Source organism: Dryas octopetala, chromosome 5, assembly GCF_963921425.1.
Source record: "Dryas octopetala chromosome 5, drDryOcto1.1, whole genome shotgun sequence".
Classification (NCBI taxonomy): Eukaryota; Viridiplantae; Streptophyta; class Magnoliopsida; order Rosales; family Rosaceae; genus Dryas; species Dryas octopetala.
The window spans coordinates 15481998-15500832 of NC_141370.1; the positions used below are offsets into that span (position 1 = coordinate 15481998).

The 18835-nt window shown below is 33.5% G+C and overlaps 1 protein-coding gene across 1 annotated transcript; it reads left to right on the forward strand.

The window, feature by feature from the left end:
* The first annotated feature begins 3247 nt into the window (after positions 1-3247).
* J11 (Chaperone DnaJ-domain superfamily protein) lies at positions 3248-4241 on the forward strand. The gene has a single exon (XM_086244261.1). It carries the CDS (start codon positions 3304-3306, stop codon positions 3781-3783), a length of 480 nt encoding a protein of 159 aa, XP_086100387.1. The 5' UTR covers positions 3248-3303; the 3' UTR covers positions 3784-4241.
* The last annotated feature ends 14594 nt before the right edge of the window (positions 4242-18835 follow it).

The following is an 18835-nucleotide window of genomic DNA, read 5'->3' on the forward strand; positions in this document are numbered from 1 at the left end:
CCCATATTATTTATTACGACACCAATGTGAATGGCACCCAATTTTGATTTAAATGATTGTGTCCTATCATTGTTGTTTTGTTGTACCAGATTAACATGATCCAATCGTTGTTGTCTCTTGAAACCTCTTCTTTCATCCAATAAATAATATTAGAATCAACAAAACTTTCCAAATTATTGAATCAGTATGGGTGTGAATTCAATTTCAAGTGGTTGGGGTTGGAATTTGGAGGAGGGTTTAGGCAGAATTTGGAGGAGGGTCTTGTTTGGAATTGTAAACACCACTTAGCCCTTGTATTGTTGAGAGATAATTTTGGGGTTAAATGGTCATTATAATAAGTTTTTATTTTGTTCATCTATTTGATCGATGAGAGTTAATTAGATGACTTAATAGTTTTCGATTTAATTACCTAATTTTATATATTTATATATAGGGCGCTTCAGTATATATATATATATATATATATATATATATATAACAGAACATTTTTTAAATTATTTACGGGTCTAAAGAAGGATATGTGACATCTCATTTTGTAAAAAAGTTTTGACACAATATTTTAATGGGGGTCACTCCATATATGATTTCAACGATCTAAACTGTTTATTATTTAGGTCTCCATTAAAAGATCATTCTTGTAAAAAATTAAGTAAATCGAAAACCATTTACTTACAAAGATTAAATTGTCATTATATTAAGTTTTTATTTTGTTCATCTATTTGATCGATCAAAGTTAATTAGATGACTTAATAGTTTTCGATTTAATTACCTAATTTTATATATTTATATATAGGGCGCTTCAGTATATATATATATATATATATATATATATATAACAGAACAATTTTTTAATTATTTACGGGTCTGAATGGTTGAGATCGTTTCAGCTTAAATTCAATGGTCGGTTATCTATTTTTCAAATTTACTTTTCCGTCCATGGGAATTAGTTTGTTGTCTCTTTCTTCTTAATTAATTTTCCCTTAATTAATTGCCACCTCTCCTTAATTAATTTTTTCAAATTTATTTTCAGTTATCTATTAAACTTATTATGTTTGCCAAAATATTGGTATTTGCACAATAGAAAGAGCAGCTTTACACTCCTAGGAACAAGTGTGAAAAGACTAGTATATATATTTATTATGTATGGACCATAAGCTTAGTGGACTTTGTCAAGTGACTCTTTGCGTGCCCAAAAAGCTAACAAAATGCAAGATACCTCATATATATTTTTAATCATTTTATTTGTGACCTCAATAATAAGTTAAGAATAATGCTATACTTACCACATTTCTTATACCACATTCTTATACCATCTCACGTGTCATTACTTTATTGGACAAAGTTTTTCTTTTTCTTTTTGGGTTTTTCTTTTTATTTTTTAGTATCCAATGTATGAATGCCATGTAAGTGCCACATAAGGTGGTATAAAATTATGGTATAAAAATGTGGTATATCTAGCACTACTGATAAGTTAATAACTTGTTTATATTTTCAGAATATATTTCCAAGTGGAGCACCAAAAAAAAAAGAATATATATCCAAGTGAAGATGTGAAAGGACTGCCTCACGTTTATGTGACTTTTCATCACCTTTGAAATTGAAATGGAAGGAAATGGCAAAAAAAAAAAAAGAAACTGAAATGGAAGGAGCTTCTAAGGCAACTAGCTAAAAGATCTACACTAGTGGCCCTAAGTAACAGCCACTTCACTTGTTGGGTCCTTTTCAACATAGATAAATCAATCTTAAATTAAGTATTTTAGATTCTTTCAGGACTTGGATGAAATTATTTGTTGGCTATCTAAAATACTCAAACCAACCAAAAATAACTTGGGATTCTTTGTTAGTGTATAGCATTGACTCATTGTTGGGTTTCTTTGTTCAATCAAAACATGATAAGAATACATGAAGGGGCAGCCTTTGTCCTAGCTAATACTTGAAGGGGTAGCCTTTAATTGAAAAATTAAAGGTTAATTAACAAGGTTGTGATGTTGCTTGGATTTAACTACATGCATATTGGGATTACATGTACATATTAGTGCAAATGCCAATATCTTCAAAAAAATTTCAGCCAAAAAACAAGAATCTTATGGGACCCCATTATAGCATTATAATTAAGATGATTTTCTTATAGGAAATAGGAAAGAGTTGAGTCTTTCTTCCATATTATTGTAGAATTGTTGTGCTTTGTAGGACACACGTAAGATATTATAACACCATTCTATCCGTAGTCTAATTTTTATTTTTATTTTTAATGCAATCCATTCTTTAATTTTTGTTATTATTATTTTATTCCTTTTGGTTGGTCCATTTTATCCATTGTCTAGTAGACATGAATGATCTCCTAACTCTGCCACTCTGGCAATGTCACCAAATGGTTAGGATTTACATATTGTTGGTATTATTGAAGGGAGAATAAGGGATTCTCTCTACAACTCTTTGATGAACGCAGCTTAAAAATACATTCATCCACCTCGAATTGATTATGATAGTGAGGTTTTTAGAAGAAGAAAAAAGATACTAAAGAAACCCTTTATTATAATATAATAGTATAGATACATAGATAGATAATATACATAGTTATTAAACTTTAAAGCTAGTAAGAGTTACTTGCAAACATATCAGATGAGAATATAGAGAAAAAAAGAAATATAAACCTTTAAAATTTATAGATAAAAAACATTGGGAGTACTCTGCAAAGTTGGTATTTCCATATATATTTTCCCCCATAACGCTGTTAGTTATGGGACTACTTAAATATTAGGTTTTCAATCCGAAAATGTTTGTAGCTAGGAGTACGTTTATAACTCTATTCGTAAGACACTTTAAGCCACATTCACGATAAAAGTTTAATTTTGATCGTCTTATTTATAAATTGTTTGAGGTGAATTAAGTCTTATCTTTAAGATCATTATTCATGCAAGGCAACAAAGATGTAATATCAAAGAATGGAAAAAGACACTAATCAGCAAATCTAAGGAGGACACCAATTCACCATACAACTCATCTCCACTCCATTTATTATGATTTATGAGTCATGACCACCAAAAAAAAATTTTGGATGGATAAATTGATGAGTCAACATCAAAGTATCAAACTCAGGCTAACTGGATAAGCATTTTTCTTTCTTGACTCAAACACCAATTTAACCGTAGTTAAACTCGGCCCAAACTCAAACCCAAACCCGAAACCCGAACTCAGAACCCAAACCCGAACTCCCTAACATATAATGCCAAAACCCCCTCGCTCCCTCCTCTTACAATCAGAAATTCACAATTCACAACCGCAACCCAAACGCACGGTACCATGCTCTCTGCTGCAACCTCTACAATTCTCGCCCCTCCAATACTCTCCCTCACACCTCCTTCCCCTAAAACGGTGCCACGTGTCAGGTTCCGGCCGGTCCGCGCATTCGCTGCCAGCTCCACTTACGCTTCGGCCGAGAGTACCGCTTCTACGGCGTCGTATCTCAGTAGCCCTCATGAGATGACCTCGCTGTACGGAATCCTCGGCATCCCGACGGCCGCCACATGTCAGGAGATCAAATCGGCGTACCGGCGATTGGCGAGGGTTTGCCACCCCGACGTGGCGGCGATCGAGCGGAAGGACACGTCGGCCGACGAGTTCATGAGGATCCACACCGCGTACTCCACTCTATCGGACCCCGAAAAACGCGCCGATTACGACCGGAAGTTGCTGCGGCGGATCAGGCCGCCGCTGACGTCGGCGTCGGGATATTCCGGGTACTGCACTCGCCGGAACTGGGAGACTGACCAGTGCTGGTAGCGAGTTGAGTTGACTCACCTGGTAACTTAACCATTCGATAGATTATTAGCAATAGCAGAGTATCATAGATATATAGAGTGCAATCAGAGCCGTTGAATATTTGATCATGATGGTCTGGATGTCGCTGGAGATGTTTCGATCGGAGACTATCATAAACAAGAAGTAGCGCCAAATTACAGGAGTTGAAAACCTTATTTTGTGTTAATATTTTACTATAATTAATTATTAATTATGTTGCATAGTTTACGGAGGCAACAATTTTTTATTTTTAGTTTTTTGTAAATTTCTGTTTTTACAAGTACATATTTATATGTACAGATTGTACCTCAGTATTTTGATGGGTATCAATTTGAATACTTTTAATTAATTTTGTAATTGCAATTATGTAATATGTGAAATTAGTATTCTGAACCACTCAATAAATGGAAAAAATTACTGTGTATCACAGTATTGCTACATTCTACATAGTATAAACGTATTATGATTTGGATGCATTTATAAGACCACGGAAAAATGACACTAAGTATTATCATCACATAGAATAATGGTTTAATAGTTATTTTGCCCCTTCAATTATGATTCGTGTGTCAAATTATTCTCAAATTTAAAATTTGATAAATTAAAGCATCAAATTTTTAAAAAAGATTAATGTGGGCTAATTTCTTATAATTTTATCTAAATTTCCATCTAAACTTGAGGGCAAAATAAATAATTCATGTCCAAAGTCTTACATGGGTCAAACGTGATTCGACAGTTTCAAGACTTGTCCCCTTTCTCAAAATCTAAAGCATGAAAAAGAGCAAATTTGGTCGAATTTGGAGTGAATTGTAACATACTCACAAGAAAATAACTTATTTATCCCGTATTATGGGATAGGTGGGTATCACACAGGAGAGAGAAAGAGAAAGAAAAAAAAAAAAAAAAAGAGAAATAAAGAGAGGAGAGAGATAGAGAGAGATAGAGAGAGAAAGGGGGAATGAAATAATACCTGGTAAAACCAGGCTGCAGATGAGTCCTTTTAAACCCATAAAACTTGTGTAATGCTTTGAGCTTGAAACTGGAAAGATATGTGATATCTTTTAAATGGAAATTTAAATAAAAAATTATAAGAAATTGGTGTATATTAACTAATATTTAAAAGTTTGATGATTTAAATTATCAAATTTTTAATTTAAAAGTAATTTGACACAAGAGTCATATTTGAAAGAAAAAAGTAGCAATTAAGCATAGAACAATTTGTCAAAAGCAGCGTTCACGGAGGACCATTTGCCAGTTACCACATTTATTTGTGGGGCCTAGTTTATCAGTAGCCACAATTACTTGGTGCCACGTCTTTATTTTAGGGGAGAGCAATACCCACAGCCCAATGGTGTGAAGATTGCCTGTTGGGTGAACTGTGAAGATAGGACTACGACAATTCACAATTAAAGTAAAACATCACTTGTCTTAAATATACAGATATTAGGATAAATGAGATCTTTATTTTTAAAATAATAAAATATTATTTGTGGGATATATTTTGTATTATAATTTGATGATCGAAGTTGTTTATTTTTTAAGTCTTTATATAATAATTATTTTTGAAAAAAAAAAGACAAATTATAAATCATTAAGACATCTAATTGTCATTGAAAAAATGAACGAATATAGTAATTTGGTAAACATTTGAAATGAAAACCCTTTAATCAAATAGTTAAACAATTATCTTTGAATTGAGATTTGAAAAATAAACGGCTTCGATTATAAAAAATGAATCTCACAAGCTATATTTCATTATACCTAAAATAAGATATACCTCAATAAAAATACCTTCTATGATAAATTATACAAAATTTGTTCTTAAAATTTTAAAATCTTCAGAGTTATGAACAAATTAAAAGTCCAATAGAAAATATGGAAGTAAGAGAGAGTTTGGAAGGGAATAACCGAATAAGTAAATCCCTCCTTCAGAAGATCCCGTTTTCCGGTTCCACAAGTCAAATTATCAGTTGCATTTTTGGAGATTATCTAATTGTATATATGGTTGAAACTTGAGATAGAGAGATTAGAAACAAATGATAATGATGAGACTAATTGAGAGGGAAGGCAGGACTTGATGCCTGGAAAGATGGGATAACACATGATGCCCCGTTTCTAATACACTACTTGGCATACTTTATTCAAGTGAATCCTGACTAGGCATCACCTCATTAATTATTATTTTATCAAAGTATATACAACTTAATTTATTTATTTATTTATTCAAGAAAGTAAGCAAAATGCTTATGACTTCTCAGAATATGTTTACTCCTCATTAATCCTCAACTTAATTACTTTATTAATCTCATGAATGAAATTTATGCTCAATAATAATTAATTAATTAAGAAAGAAAGAAGTGTCGACTTTTCTCTCAATGACTCAATATCTGTTATTTCCTCTTAAGCCCCCACTCATATCACATTCAATTGGGAGTGTTGCTTAGCACCCGCAGTTGTGATGGTCAAACATGTATATTTATGATTTGACGAAAGATTTGGGTTCTTTGATTGATTTTTTTTTTTCTACTTAATTTTATTTGATTTTTACTTTTAGCCTTATATTATAAATTTAGGATCCATTTAATTTAAGTTTTGAAAATTTAAGAATGAGACATCAATTCTATTCCCACGTTTGATAAATATAGAGATAAAAAATGGTTTCCTGGCCCATTAAATCTGATGCATCTAAAATGGGGAAAATGAATCCCCCCTTCTAGTTTGGGTTTTGTTTTTCCTTCTATTGGGAAAACATTTATAAATTCCATGAACCAAACATGCTTTTAAAGATATGTGAATAAAGGAGAAAAAAAATTCATAAAATATGTTGGGCCTGTGTAAAATCGCATCCATGAATAATGAATTTATAACTCTTGAATGTAATACATAACTAAAAGTCTAAAACAAAAACAAATAAAAATAAGTACAGCAAAAAATCCAAATCACTAATGAGATTATTAGTATTGGTTAACTTGTACATAATTAACGATTTTATTCCATCCTAGCTAGCTGTGAAGTGTGGACTAAGAAATATATAAGCATGTGTAATTGTGTATTATCGCTCGTTTAGTATATATATGCACGTCAAAAACGTTGCTTTGCATGGCGTGTAGTACTTTAATCCCTACATATATAACTCATTCTTTTTTTATTTAAAGAATATATATAACCAGCTCTTATACTAAGACTAAGACCTTGATTTGGCATTGCTATTTCATTTCGATATTTTTGGGTGCAAATATATGGAGGTTTCAGTTTCACCATCAATGTGTGATGCTTAATTGGCCGGTCTAAGATGGATGCCTCGGGCCATGTTTAATTTTCTTATAAGCTTGGACTTTAATTTGATTGTTAATTTGTTATAGAGTATATACGTGGTGTTATATATAGTAATGTAATTGAACTTATTATAATATCCGATTAGCAATAATTGTAATGTATATAAGGTTTAAGTACACCAAAGTAGACAGTTTTGCAAACTAAAATACATGTCAATGTCCTTATCCGTAGATTCCTTACAGATCCAAAATCCTCATCATCCTTTCCAAAACAAAAATAGTAATATACCGCCACATGGTGGTGTACATGTAGCATTTACATACAAATTTTTTTTTTCAAATAATGCATATGCTATTTGAACCACATTCATTATGTGATCACGTTTAAGGGACTATTTAGTATAGAGTAATTTTTTCGATGTGACTATAACATCTTCATATAATATTATTAATCTATTTATGTTATAGCATATGTATATTTATTAATATTATATCCTAAAAGTATAAAATTGTTGTCTATCCATATTATAATACGTAAATTAATAACATTACGTGAGCATCACGTGATGGTGTTACAGTTACACTAAAAAATTTCTTGATAAGAGATGATATACATACCATATCAATTAATAAATATGGCCAATGTACTATGTCAATTTTTTTATTAGTTCTTTATGAGTTTATAAAGGCAGATTCTAGCTCCTTAATTGCTAGTTCATGTCTAATTAATATTCCTTTAGGATATACATGAATTATGATATGGACATTAATTGATTGAATTATTTTCTAAATCTTATATTAATACAGATCTAAAGGATGTTGTGTTGCAAAAAATTAGTCAAATAAAAAATCATTTGTCTATCTAACTTTGATCAAACAAAAAGACGAACTAAATATTTTCGATAAAACCATCTATTTGTTTGATCAAAGTTAGACATGTAAATGATTTTCGATTTGGATAATTTTTTGTAAGGATAATCTATAAATAGAGGCCTAAAAAATAGATGGTTCAGATTGTTAAAAAACTACATGGAGTTGGCCCATCTGCCTCATCCCAATTTGGTTGCCAAGGTCTAGTGGATATCTATAGAATGAGCCTCATGAGGGATACAGTAATGATCACTCGCTCATCATAGAACGGAAAATTCCGCGCTCACCTAAACACTGAGCAACTAATTTCAATGATTGGTTCATGCATTCATATTTTAGAGCATCATTCAAATATCATCCTTATAAAAAAAATCAGACAAATCAAAAACTGTTTAGTCAGCCCTTACTGTCAACATCATTTACACTTTTATCTAACTGACTGTATTTGTCTGCATAGTTTGGATGACCAAACAATTACGAATTTGACTGATTTTTTACAGAGACAGCCCTTAAAAAGGAACCTAAGAAATGGATGGTCCTGATCATTGGAATTCTCTGCTTTGTGGTTACAGTTTGATAATATTAATATATTTCAAATTTGAAAGAAAAAGAAAATAGGAAAAATCATTATTAACTTTAAGATTTAATATAAAATACGTGTAATTGTAATATTAAAAGTTTAAATAAAGTAAGAGCAGATGGATTAGGAGAGAAGCTGGATTATTCTATACATATATTCTCTAATCGGCATAATAGCTGTTTGTTGTAGAAGAAACATTTGTATTGTGGAAGCTGAGAACCATAGAAAACAATTGTTAACAGTTAGCTAGGAGCCTAGGACATATTAGGTGCCCTATTTTGACTAGTAAAAATTCCATGCTATAGTTTTGGAGATATTGGTTTTTTTTTTTTTGGCCAGCGAATAGCAGCTTCTCAAAAAACATATAATTGGAGATATTGGTTGTGGACCGGAAAATATGATTGAGATGGCATGTAAACTAGTCTCGTGAGTGGCGACAATTGTTCAAAGAGTTCCCTACCTTTACCGATGTATATTAGAATCTCAGTTTTCTTATCTGATATTTTTGACCAAATAATATAATTAATATTTGATATTTCTTCAATTGCATGCGCGCGCACATATATATCTATGGTATTAATCTACATGATCACAAAAAAATCCCCATCACTAATAATTTTCCTGCTCTGTTGATGTGGACTGTGGATTTCATATGGACCGTAAGAATATTCATACAATAGGTTAAGATAAGAAAAGTACAACCCCGGAATATTGCCAATTTTTCAGAGAACTAATATATGTACCATTTTTCCTCCTCCTATGGTCATATTGATGACTTTACTTTTGAGGTGGTGCTTTGCTTTATGCACTTTTTCTTTACTTCAAGTTTCTGGAACATAATTAATTAACAAATTCTTTACCAACGGGCAATTGGAGAAAAACGAAAAGCAAAATAGAGAAACACAAGATCGAAGATGAAGATTTTCGAGTACAAGTCTATTCATGAATTTCATGGCATGGCATGGACTAATGAAGGGTTCATTTGACACACGTACATGACAAGGAAAGTATAGTCAAGTAGATAACTACTCCCATCTTCTTAATTTCTTCTTTTTTCCTTAATTAATCATTACTTAATTAGCTTTTGGCAAATGCTAGTGCTAATATATTAATACATCCTTGCCACTAAGGTTCAAAAGATCCTTAGTACACCTGCTCAATAATGACGCAACAATTCATACCCCAATGAGTTTAAAGTTAATCCCACAAAAAATTCAGTCCGACCCGAAAAATAATTCTGCCTTTTTCCCTATTGCACGGAGTGAAGGAAGGGAAGAGATTTTCGAACGAGTAAAAGGGTCCAATGACCTCAAAAGAATTGAACGAGGAGCCGTATGAGGTGAAAATCTCATGTACGGTTTTGTATAGTAGCAGTAAGGGTGACTTATGTGTCAACTTTTCCATTATCACCCCCCAAGAATAAAGCTGGATTTGCCCTCTGAAACAAGAAGTTTTTGGTCTTAGAGGGACAATATCAACTACTTGATGTCCATCCGATGCATCCACGTACTATGGTTATTTTGTACCACCTTTTTTCTTTTTGTATGATTTTTTTTACTATACTTGTGATCCAAAAAATATTCTTTGTCAATGTTGAGTTAAGGTACATTTATTTTATTATTTGGTTCTTCATTATTTATGCATGAAGAATGGTAGCTGGGTCTTCTTCTCCATTTGCAGTACCCTAGCCCACACTTCAATTCCGATTACAAACGGAAGCAAATCATGCTTTCAATAATTTGATGCTTGCTTCCAAAACAATACCAAAAAAGTAACATGTTTTTGTGATCGAGTGTAAAGAACAGAACACGAGTGGAGCCCATCTATGTATTAGGGAACTAATTTGGGCCTTTTTTATGTTTTCTAATAGACTGAATTGGACAAAAAGAAGGCCCAAGTTTCATCTGAGTTATGCATATGCAAAGCCCAAAATTGCAATTGAAAGTTGGGGTCTAGTTATGTGCAGCCTCGGTCTATATACCGCGATTTTGTGATATATAATCTCCACCTGGGCTGCACATCAATCACAGATTACAACAACTTTGGAGTGAAAGAAAATAATTTCTGCAGATTACTCATGAATTGTTTTCTTTTAAGTAAATAAATTTTGCAAACTCTTTGAATTTATATTACAAGGTTTAACAAATAAAAATAAGACAAACAGAGAACCCAAATTCTATATATATATATATATATATATATGCAAATCTAAACTCTAAAGTTACACTATTTTTGCTGATGTCAATGTCAAGCAATAACTATTTTGAATATTAGCTAGCCAAAGGCCCAAATGAAAACGATTTGTACACGTAGACTAGTGATCAATCACTATGAACATGAAATATATATCCCCAAGCAAGCAAGTTAACAGTTTGGGGTTTAGAGATAATGTGAAGTACGTTGAACGAAAAAGCAGATCGATCAAAAGGGAAAGAGAGGAAGAGACAAGAACTTAAACCATATATTCAAAAGTTTTTCACTTTGATGTGATGAGTATTATCGTGATGCATATTATTCAATTATCACGTTTAAAATTATTTAAAGATTCCATCAATATATTGTTAAGTTTTGTTAATATTAGTGGATAGCCGTCCCACCCAGTAGCCGAGCTAGAAAATTATACCAATGGGGACACTATTTGCAACAACTTTTTCCTTCTCTTCAATATCCAATCAAATCGGCAACACGTACCATTGTTATAGTCATTTTGCTGCATTTACTTGATTCCTCTGCCCTGATTTCACCCTTAATTCATATAAATAAATGAGTTTTAGAATAATTTATATAAAGAACTAAAATACTATCATATCAGTCTATAGTCTATACAAACATAATTGATATAACAATTCGTGTATGTAGTGTTACTCTTCTAGCTCTTTTAGGCTTTTAGCTAACTATCATCCATTTTTCAATTGTGTACGTGCGTGTCGGTCGTAACTTGTGGTTAAGAAATGGATGAAGATTCCTTACCATGAAAAAGTGGTTTGGAATATTTCATATTCGGTTAATTATGAATGTGAGAGAGCGTACGTCCCTTCCTTTGTCACCTTTCAAGTTTGGATTAATATCCATTGTGTATAGTACTGCTATATCTACCAAGCCACTACAATTTATTTCAACAAATTAATGTGGCAATTTTGCTCTTATTTAATTTTAAACTCATATTAAGTTTTATATATTTTTAACAAGTAACATTATTTGCTAAGCCAATTGAGAGAATCTAATATATAATATTATTCATCAATTATTTACTGAAGAGCAGCAGGAGCAGGAACTGATCTAGATCACAGAAAGACGTCTGCAATGATTAGTTGTCCCAGAGGAGGTTTTGTTTGTGTGATAAGTTATCGATCTCATACAAGTTAGTACTGACCCACCGCTGGCTAGAGTGATCTGTGCGTCCGTGTATATACAGATAGCCATGTATGCAATAATTTCCTAAAATTCAATGAAAAAAAAAATGTGCAATTAAAGTAAAAGATTAAAAAATGAAAAGTCTGGCAAAAATTCTGAGGGCTGAATGCATATTGTCTCCTGCCATTAATGTTTTGGCCGGGTTTTCAATTATCAGACTGAATCTTAGCATATGGTAAAAACAGATTCGGCAATAACCAAAAAAACATACAGAAAATGTTGAAGCAGTACACTTATTGGCTTATTGCAAAGGCACATGCCTGTGGCCTGTCGGTGTCTATATATAGCTTCTGTGTTTGGATCAATTTGATTATCAAACTGTATATCCTGTATACCTCATTTGAGGACCAGCTTTTCATTAGAATGAAGTATTATTTGCAAGATCAACTGCTCATTGTAGCTCCATAATCAGACTTGTATGTGTATTTGAGAATTTATATTTAGGATTATTTATGCAAAAAATTGGACAAATAAAAAACCAGTCTAATTCAGGTGTGGACGTCCACACTTGAATTAAACCAGTCTTATCAATTGTCATATAATACTATATGGCCAGGTCTTACCCCTTGAATTAAACATTTAAGAAAACAAATTAAGAGTAAAGAGTTTATTTCTGAATTGTATTGATCCTCGTCATATTTACAATGAGATAATTTCGGGTTAGAATGTGGATCAAGTAAAATTATTTCACACTAGATAAGTAACTATATTTTAAGAGTTATGAATTCATTTCATCAATTAAGCCATACACTCCCTTGAACACATGTCATTGCAATTACAAGGGGTAGGGTTAATTAGGCACTATCTGTCAGTGTGTCGACGACATGTTTCCTCGAACGGCTAAATGATGGTCCTGTAAAGGCTATGAAGGACATACATGACTTTCCCATTTTTGTCTTTTAATCATATTATATAGTACACGGTACAGCATGCTTTATATATGCTATTTGCTATGCTTACCATCTCACCAATATCGTCTCGGACCTTAATTTCATCGCTAGCTATATTGGGAGCTTAGCTAGCTTGCAATCCGTACACTAGTAGTTGCAGTAGCCTTTGCAGAAAAACAGTGACACTTCTGGATGGGTTCGTCCCCATGGACACTGGACAGTGTATACGGACACGACATGCATGCATGCACCAATTAAGCACAATACATGGATCGATCCATCAACCAATTTTTTCTCAATTCACTATCATGAAGCCAAGACACTTTTTTTTTTTTTTTTTTTCAAAAACTTTGCTAGAATATATCTTACTTTAAATATCTTTCACATGCACAAATGTTCATGAAACCAATTATAATTAATGAACAAATGTACGTGCAATATGTATGGAGAGATAATTGTTCTATGTAAAGATATTGCACATGGATAATCTAATCTGATCTGTGAAGTCTTATCTTTATCAGGACATGGAAATTCTATATGTTAATAAACCTGTTAAGAATATCTCACATAAAAAATAGAGTCCATTAATTATAAGGTACTAACAAAGCAAAATATTAACCAAAACCACTCAATCTATTTTTATTAACTTGCGGACACTATCTACCAGCCCCCCAATATATAACATGCGGACACCTTTCAAAAGAAACGCATAACAACCAAACCAGCTACACAAACAGCCCAAAACTGATCTTTTTTTTTTTTTGCCAAATCGATCTCTTTCTTCAACTTTACCAAATCGACAATTGTTCATCTTCACTCACAAGCATCGTTCTGCAATTGCAAGCCTGCAACTCCAAAAAACTGCAGTTTCAGTTTACTTTGCAGTTTCAGAATTTACAGTTTCACTGCAGTTTCACTTGCAGTTTCATAAACTGCAGTTTCACTTACACTACAACTGCAAGCTTACAACTCAAATAAACTGCAGTTTCAGTTCATTTGCAGTTTCTGAAACTGCAGTTGCAACTCAAATAAACTGCAGTTTCAGTTCATTTGCAGTTTCTGAAACTGCAGTTAGTAACTACAACTCCAATAAACTGCAGTTTCAGTTTACTTCCAATGTTTCAGAAATTGCAGTTTCAGAATCAAGAACCTTCTACTGATAAAAAATCAAAGTAGGAGTCTACGTACCATAAGCTGTGTTCATGCCCAATCGAGGAGAAGTCGGAATGGTCAAAGCAGATCTAGAAGGCTTCGATCAAGCTCGGAGCAGATCCATTAGAAGGCTTCGAGCAGGCTTCGATCAAGCACACAGAGAGAGAGAGAGAGGAAGCCGGCGACATTACTCCCCTTTCTCGCATCGATTTGCTGCAAGTGGTGGCCAGCTGGTAGCGGGGAGGGTGGGTTGAGTCGGCGCCGGTGTAGGGAGCACACCGGTGGTCGCCATTTGTTGGGAGAAAGCCGGAGCAAGAAGCTTCGTTGTGGAGTAGTGTGGATCGCGAGAGAGAGAGAGAGAGAAAAAAAAAACATATTTTTTTAATATCATAACTTACAAATGTGACCTTATTGTTAAATTTGAACAATAGGTATAGTAGAGGTTAAATAAAATACTTGTCATGTACCCTAGAGTAATTAATTCTATAAAATATGAAGCATTGTCTTACAATATAAAACATTTTTAAGTCTTTCCAACAATTATATATCATTTTGTTGGATGTTCTAATTTTTACACCAAAAAGTGTGACATGTTATATATATTATTATTATTTTGTCAATATAAACCTACTATTCATCAAGTAAATGTATGTTTAAATATGTAATTTTTTCTTATGAACTATTTTTCTTGATGAACTATTCTTCTTGATGTGTCTCTGTTTTTCCTTATCATCTTTGTTTTTGCTATCTGCCTGTTTAGGACTCTTTGGTTGTTCCTTTGCATTTTCTGTTGTTTGTTCTGTTTTCCTCTGCCTTCAGGCTTAAGAAAGATGTTTGATATAACAAAAAAAAATGTATTTAGATTAAGCAATGTAACATGTACATCAAGCAGTAACAATTGATAAATATATGCATATATAAGTATACACAAATTCTTTGTACAGGACATCCGTTCTTTAATTAACTAAAGAACAAATATTGGTATTTCTATGATATTTTGTCATTTTTAAGCTATATTTTACAGAGTTCAACATGCTAGGGCATAGGGTTCTATATTTTAGGGTATAGAATTATTTGAGGTTATATTTTAGGTTTTATCTCTCGAGTTTTGAGCGGTACCTTAAAACTTGGGAGTTAAAACTTAAATTTTAACAAATGAACGAGAACGAGAACTCAAAATCATGAGAGTTAAAACAAAAAAATAGGTTTCGATTGAAAATTTATACCCTAAATAATTAATTTTACTAAATTTATAATTAAATGGTGAAAAAAAATCATAAAATATATGGAAAGACGAAAGTTCTAAAGAGAATTTCTGTATAAGTATATATATATATATATATATTTTTCATATACTTCTTACAAAAGGTACTAACATGACGGTATTAGTTACTTTGATCCAACTACTGGTTCAATTTTTACAAGAGATTGAATAGTGGCGCAGGCCCATGTTCGGCCCAGAAGGACACGTGTCCTACTGAACCAAGGTGGTCCCATATAAATATCTTAATTAAATTGATAAAAATGATGAAATTATTATATATATATATAATACATATAGTGATCTGTTGACTATAGTGGCATAGACTTAATTATAGATAGACAGTGGCGGAGCCCTAATGCGGCCATTGGGTCCATCGATCACCCCAATAGTCTAGTTGTTTCATTTCTATAATTTTAGGTACGACTCAAATTTCTTTTTGCACACTTTTTTTGAAAAAAAAAAAAAAATTCAAGAAAAAAGACCATTTGGCCCTCCCCTCACCCACACACCCTATCCCCATCTCTCCCCCCCTACACACCCCATCCATCCCCATCTCTCCGGCACACACCCCACCGTCGAAGCCCACCCCCCACCCTTTCTATTCGGCCCGCCCTAATCTCTCTCCTTCCCTCTTACCCCGCCGACCACCGCACCCCCTTCCCTCTTGCCACCTCCCAATCCCTCCTCCCCGCATGCACCACCGCCCAAGCAGATAGCCAAAAAAAAAAAAAGTGCAATGGGTTTGGCGGACCAGTGCCGAACCCGCTGGTTTCGTTCGACAGGTACCCGTCGAATAGAATAGGATTGTTCGGTGGGTACCTACCAAACGAAAACACCGGATTCGGCACTGGTTCGCCGAACCCGCTGCAATTTTTTTGTGGGTGTAGGTGTGGGTGGCTGGCCGTTAAGGGGTGTTCTAGGGAGTGATGGCCGGCATCTGGGGAGTATTTTCTGAATGGTGGGGTGACTGGTGGTGGCCGGAGGAGGGAGAGGGAAAGAGAGAAAGTGGGGCAGGCCGGGGCTGGGGTTGGGTTTCGGGGAGAGAGAAAGATGAGGGGATGGGGGTGCGGTGGTCAGCGGGGTAAGAGGGAAGGAGAGAGAGTGGGGCGGGCCGGGGCTGGGGTGGTCGACGAGTGGTTACTCACGGGGGTGGGGTGTGTGCCGGAGAGAGGAGAGGTGGGGATGGGGTGTGTGGGTGAAGGGGTGTGTACGCGGGGGGGGGGGGGGAGATGGGGATGGGATGTGTGATTTTTGGGTGTGTGTGTGTTTTTTTTTTTTTTTCTGTTTAGGAAGGGTGTGCAAAAAGAAAAATGGATGGGGTATAAGGTCTTTCCCCTTGAGTTTTTTTTTTTTTTTTTAAGAAAGGGTGTGCAAAAAAAAAAAAAAGAATGTGCAAATAGTAGCCCTCTTTCCTTTTAAACAAAAAATTAGACTTTATTTTTTATGAACTTTAGAATATGATTTCTTATTTGAAGATGAATGGTGTGTTATTTTAGTTTATGCGTATACTTTTGGCTAGTAGACGTGTTGTATTTATTTCTATTGATTAGTTTAATTGATTTTTATTTTTACCCGTAATTTCATGAATACTTATTTTATGTCTCTTAATAAATGAATATGACACATACATTTTTGTTAATCGTAATTTGTTGACTCTCATAACAGTTATCAAATAAGCTAAGATAAGTAGATATAATACATGGAAATTTTTCTATCCGAAAATTTTCTATTGTTATTCTGTCTCAATTATGATTAATTATTGGTTACGTATATAGTGATAATAATGTTTGTACATGCTTGGATTAGTCTTGATAAATTAGCTGTGCATTTCAACTTTTTTGTTTATGTATTATGCAGTAGAGGAATGCTAACCATTGTGGCTTGGGCAACTGTGCATGGCTTCACATACAGTCTCTATTTAACAAATTTACTCGTGTTTTATACGTAACTACGTTACAAAATTAATATTGAAGACTTGAAGTGCCCCACATGAATGGATAGAAGATTAGGTTATAGTACACTATCAAACTCAAACCACACATATATCTAATATCTTTCTCCATGCATCAAGGAGGCCAAACCTTAGGAGTTTTTCCCATGCTTCAGATTTTTATGATCGAGTGAAGGCGACAGAAAAAAAAAGAAAAAAGGGTCCATATATTATTTCAGATGGACCACATGCCAATTTTAATTGCAGGTTTGTTTGTTTCTATATATGGTCGAAGAAAACGATATCGAGTAAAGTTGGCAACGAGTTAATTAATTTGTCAATATTGATGCGTACGGACGCAGTAGTTTCACGGAACCTGCAGCCCTCTTCATTGTGCCTCCTGGCCTCCAGCTTCAACGTACGTACCATTCCTCTGCTGCACCCTCTTATAATATTCAATATATTCGAAGTATCTAATAATTAAAGTTAGAGCATCAAACAACTCAAATAGAAGAGACGTTTTTGATGTGGGGTACACTCTTAACAGGTTAAGAACTGAGAAGAATGATGTACGTACGTTACTGCTAGCTAGCTGCAAATGGTGATGTTTATATGATATAAAGCATGAAAAATATGCAGTTTTATTTGGAGAGGATCGATGCCAACAAAAGGTTACAGAAGGGTCTAATTATAGATCTCTATGAAAACTTTGACTAGTTTTAATCAGAACATAGAATATATGCATGCATTGGTTGCATTATTGTGTAAAAGCATATATATATATATATATATATATGCATGGCAGTCCGATCGATCCTCTGCATGTTGCTTTGCCTGATGCCTTGAAAATTTGAAATTAACATATAATATATGATCGAATGCATGGATCCAATTAATTTCACTATCGATCGATCGGTCTCCATCTCCATCAACGTTTTGTAGTCGATCATAGAATATATCCATATTGATATCGATGCCTGCGAATAATTCTTTAGATTGCGACGTTTCTAACTCTCACCACGAGGTTGCTTCCAGGAAACTCGTACCTCTCACTAAAGACGTGGCCACAGACCCATATATGGTAGTGGCACGTACACCCTAATACTACACTCCAAGTTGGGACCCATTATAAGTTTTCTACCTCTCATGAATCGGATACAATTAATATGACATACAATCAGAAAATTTATACTTTAATAATGAAAAAACCAAACCCGTCAACATTCAAAAGTTAAAAAATAACTCAATATTATATAGTGACTATGTGACTTATGGATAGGCTAGGAAAGAAGAAATTAGAAGAAAAATAACTATTTATTTTTTAGATTACCACGCAAAAAGTCAATCAAAATTGGAAATTGTTTAATTATATTAGTATTATCAAACAAATAAATGGTTATATAACCAAATTAATGATTTTTAAGTTGATTAATTTTTTTTGTATTATAATTTATAAATTAAGGAATAATTTAAAAAATTAACAATTTTAATTATGAGAGGATACTGCAAAATAAGAATAATATGAGTGAATATTGAAAGAGAAAGTAAAAATGAGAAGTTAGCTGGTGCTTCTCTTAGAAGAAACTAGAAAGTTGATTGATCATAATTTGGTCCCATCCCCAATAGTATTATTAATTAATTTCCTTTTGTGGGATTGCG

Coding starts and splice junctions, on each gene's coding strand:
- J11 (XM_086244261.1), top strand. CDS start 3,304: ATGCTCTCTGCTGCAACCTCTACAATTCTCGCCCCTCCAATACTCTCC.